This window comes from Nestor notabilis, unplaced genomic scaffold (assembly GCF_000696875.1).
Source record: "Nestor notabilis isolate BGI_N333 unplaced genomic scaffold, ASM69687v1 scaffold26678, whole genome shotgun sequence".
NCBI classification, from domain to species: Eukaryota; Metazoa; Chordata; class Aves; order Psittaciformes; family Psittacidae; genus Nestor; species Nestor notabilis.
The window spans coordinates 25,854-29,563 of record NW_009940063.1 but is presented as its reverse complement, the minus strand read 5'-3'; the positions used below and the strand labels follow the sequence as shown (position 1 = coordinate 29,563).

General features: G+C 41.8%; 1 protein-coding gene across 1 annotated transcript in view; it reads left to right on the top strand.

Annotated features, from left to right (window-relative positions):
* The window catches only part of ASB4 (ankyrin repeat and SOCS box containing 4), a gene marked incomplete at its 5' end in the record, with an annotated part of 3,874 nt that extends 470 nt beyond the window's left edge, over positions 1 to 3,404 (top strand). Inside the window, 3 exons of the mRNA XM_010020182.1 lie at positions 1 to 38; positions 1,443 to 1,556; positions 3,216 to 3,404. Coding sequence (XP_010018484.1) covers positions 1 to 38; positions 1,443 to 1,556; positions 3,216 to 3,404 — 341 coding nt within the window. The remainder of the gene's footprint in view (positions 39 to 1,442; positions 1,557 to 3,215) is intronic.
* Positions 3,405 to 3,710: the final 306 nt, after the last annotated feature.

Genomic DNA, 3,710 nt, shown 5'->3' with positions numbered 1-3,710 from the left:
ACGGAGCAGCTAGGATATATCCTCTGCAATTCCACAAGGTTAAGGATGGCTTTGAAACAGTAGGGGTGTGGAGAGAGATGGTATCTTGAACAGGAATGTGATGAGATCCAAACTTCAGTGTTTGGTGCTATCTGGATTTGCTGGAGTCCTGTAAACTGGGGGCCCAGAATGCTCAAAACCTTGTGAGCCAACCTGTTGTAAGAGTGGTATCATTTAACTGATGTGAAATTATAGTTGTTAATGCCAGAAACAAGATACAGATCCCATTTTTATTCTTAACCAACCTGAAATCCCAAACTCTAAATGCCAGTTCGATCCTAATTTTTTAGAGTTGATTCACCTTCTCATTTCAGAAAACCTACATGCCTTTGTCAAATCTGGCTCCACACAAGCTTAACTGGGTTATATAAAATACATATTTCATGGCATCTACCGAAGACTGGAGATCGAACTAGCTGATTCAGTTTGTCACTTCTGACCTTTAAAAATCTATTCAAATCTATTCAAAATCAAATGGATTTCAGTAAAGCTTTGGCTTATTCCCAAGAAATATCAGAAACTAAGGGAAAATGCTGGGCCTGGGTTCATAGTTGATGGAAAAGATGAAAAAAAGTAAAATAAACTTCAGGATTCCTCCCAGAGAATTTCTAAACATCTGCAAAGCCGAAGGCACTGACAGAAGTATCTGACAGTCTGATAACAAGACAACTAAGTAAGCTTGCCCTAGTCAGGACTTATTATCTATTTTCCAGTGCCCTGAGCAACATCTTGCAGCTCCTCCACTGCATATGTAAAGTTTTAACAAGCTGAGCAACCCGAAACCTTTAAGTAAAACACCAGACTTCTGGTTGTGCCCTCTTAAATGCAGTATGAGCTGCCCCATCTGTAACAGAGCAGCACTTAGTTCCCTAGAGCTTGTCTGAGAACCAGGTTGAGGGCATCCTCTTCCTGCTGCCACCTTTCTCCTGTTGTACAGAGTGGGTGTCCCTTCCAAACCATCATTTGCCTATCTGTAAAATATGTATTTTTAATTCATATGATGGGATTTTTTTTCTGTTCCTGTGCTGCACGACCTGAAGCAAGGACTTAGTGCATGGCTTTGCCTGGTGTTGAGTCTCTCAACCCAGATATGAACAAGTTATCTCCAGATCTGGGTGATAAAGCACACGCTGTCAGCAAACTATGCTGCTCCGGAGAGCTAAGCCAATACTTCTCTATGGTGTTAAACCGGGTTGTGTACAGCTCCATTGAGGGCCAACCTGGGGTTTCTTGCTGTACTTGCATTTAGTGTAGAGAGGGCTTGTGTCTTTTGCATCTCCAGCCTTAACTGCTTGTAATTCTTTGGCAGTGTCTGCCTCAGTATGCCACTGCACAGTGCCAAGCATCCAGGCTAGGCCCAGCTCCTTGGTGGTACTCACAGTCTCTCTCCACCCTGCCTGCAGGTGCTACAAGCCTGTCATTCCAACCCCAGAGCTGTGGAGGTTGTTGTCAATACTTATGAACATATCAAATCAACATCGAAGTGGAAAGCAGCCATACCTAACGACGTCTTTGAGGTAAGCTCTTAATGAGTTAACGAAGTAAAATCCAAGCTCATTATTTGCATTCTCCATATCCCGCCACAGAAAAGCGAGAATGCCTTTGAAAGAGAAGAGCATCGCAGAGGATTCAGGACTTCCTCATTTAATATCACTCACTTGACAAAAGCGTATCACTCACTCACAAATGATGTATTTTTGAGACATTTTCATTGGGACATTATTCTATGGAAGCCACTGTCAGGAGTGCTGCAGGAGCTCACCTGTCCTGCACTCAGCAAGTGCAAAGATTCTGGCTGTCATTGGTCTTTCTTCTGGTCTGTATATTTATATTTTTTTAAATCAGAAAATACTTTAGAAGTACCATGTTACACAGGCATGACCATGTATCTTTAGGTTCTGTTGAATGGGTTGGGTTTTGTAAGCAGGACTGGTTAGCTGCAAATACGAGGGAGAATTTAAATGAAAAGTAAGAGATCAAAGAGGAAAAGATGTTGTCAAAAGGCAAAATTGTGGGACAAACTGCATGCTTTGACACAATTATCCCTTTAATTCAGAAATCCTCATAGTGCCAATATTCCAGCTTAAACCTAGTTTTTAATTAATACTGGGTTTTTCAAAATTTTCAAATCAGTGCTGAAGTTAAGTGCACCAATACCTGCTATACATCACCAGTAATGTTTAGGGAACTCCATCCATATTATAATGCAGACTTACGTAGCGAGAAGAACTATGAGACTTTGGGGGTCAGAATTATTATTATTTTTTTTAAAAGAAGAGAAGGAAAAAGAAATCAGTCGTGGGAACACAAAATTAAAAGTGAAATGTCTTGTTTTCACCTTAATTACAACAACAAGAAGAAGAATTTGTCTTCAAATAAAAAAAACTAATCTGAAATATTGGAACATTCCTATTTGGAAAAGTCCACAGTTGCTCTATTTCTTTGTTGAGATTTTCATTTTAGTTGTCAAAGTTATTTGCTGAATTTGACATGAAATTGAAGAAAACTTTTTGTTGACACAAATTCATACTTTTCCATTTATAAAGGGTATCAGAAAATATGTGTAACCAGATCTGTCAAGTAGTAAGATTATAGAATATGATCAAGTTACACATAGTCACATGTATTTACTGTTTGCTGCTTTTGTTTCAACATCATTTGCAAGCATCTGCACTTTTCTCCTTGTGGGAGTACAATTTTATTTACTCTAAAAGGCTGCTGGGGCAATGAGTAACACCAAATGTACTTTGCCATTCACAGCTCCAGAGAACTCATTGGTAACACTGGCATTACGCTGCCTCGCTGCCCGCAGTGAGGTTTAGAGGATTAACTCATCCACATGCACTGACCCTGAGAGTTCAGGCCAGAACTAACAGCACACAGGAACCCCCATCTCCAACTGGTGGATATAAGATGTACCAAACCTAAAGATTTCACTGCGGTCTTTAGCTTAACACTTTAACTTAACACTTAACACTTAACTTAAATCTTTGAGGCAAGCATAAGAATTTTGTGCAGGTTTTTTCTAAACCAAGTCCCTTGTGCTTGATGTGCCTCCAAGGCACAGGATGGTTGTGCTTTTAACCTTGTTCTGTCAAGGGCTGCATATGGGCAGGGGAAAGGGAGGGAAGGAAAACAGCATTATTGCCCTAAAACATGCTTGTGTTCTTTTACAGCGGCACAAGGATTTCTATGACTCTCTGTTCACTGTGTGCAGCAATTCACCACGGTCGCTCATGCATTTATGCAGATGTGCTATTCGGGCAATACTGTCAGAAAGGTGCCACCGAAGTGTTCCCTTGCTCTCCATCCCCCTGTCCATGAAGAAGTATTTGCTGCTGGAACCAGAAGGAATCATCTACTGAGTTGCAGCAGAGTGGGTACTGGCCTTCCTGGATCCATGTGCCTCTGTGGGGTGCTGAAGATCCAGGCACAACCCTGACTTTTGACAGCCCTTCGCTTTTGACAGTCGCAGACCAGCCTGAAGCTGGGCTGGGATTTACTGGCTCTCCTCGGAGCTGCTTTTTGCCTGCACTGAGGCACCACAGCTGCAGGCTGCCAGTTGTGCTGGGGAAGGCAAAGCTGGAAAGGCCAGAGCTCCAAACACACACAGGAACACATACTTTCATACTTTATTCAGCCTAGCTTAAATGAAGCTGCTGCTTCCTCTG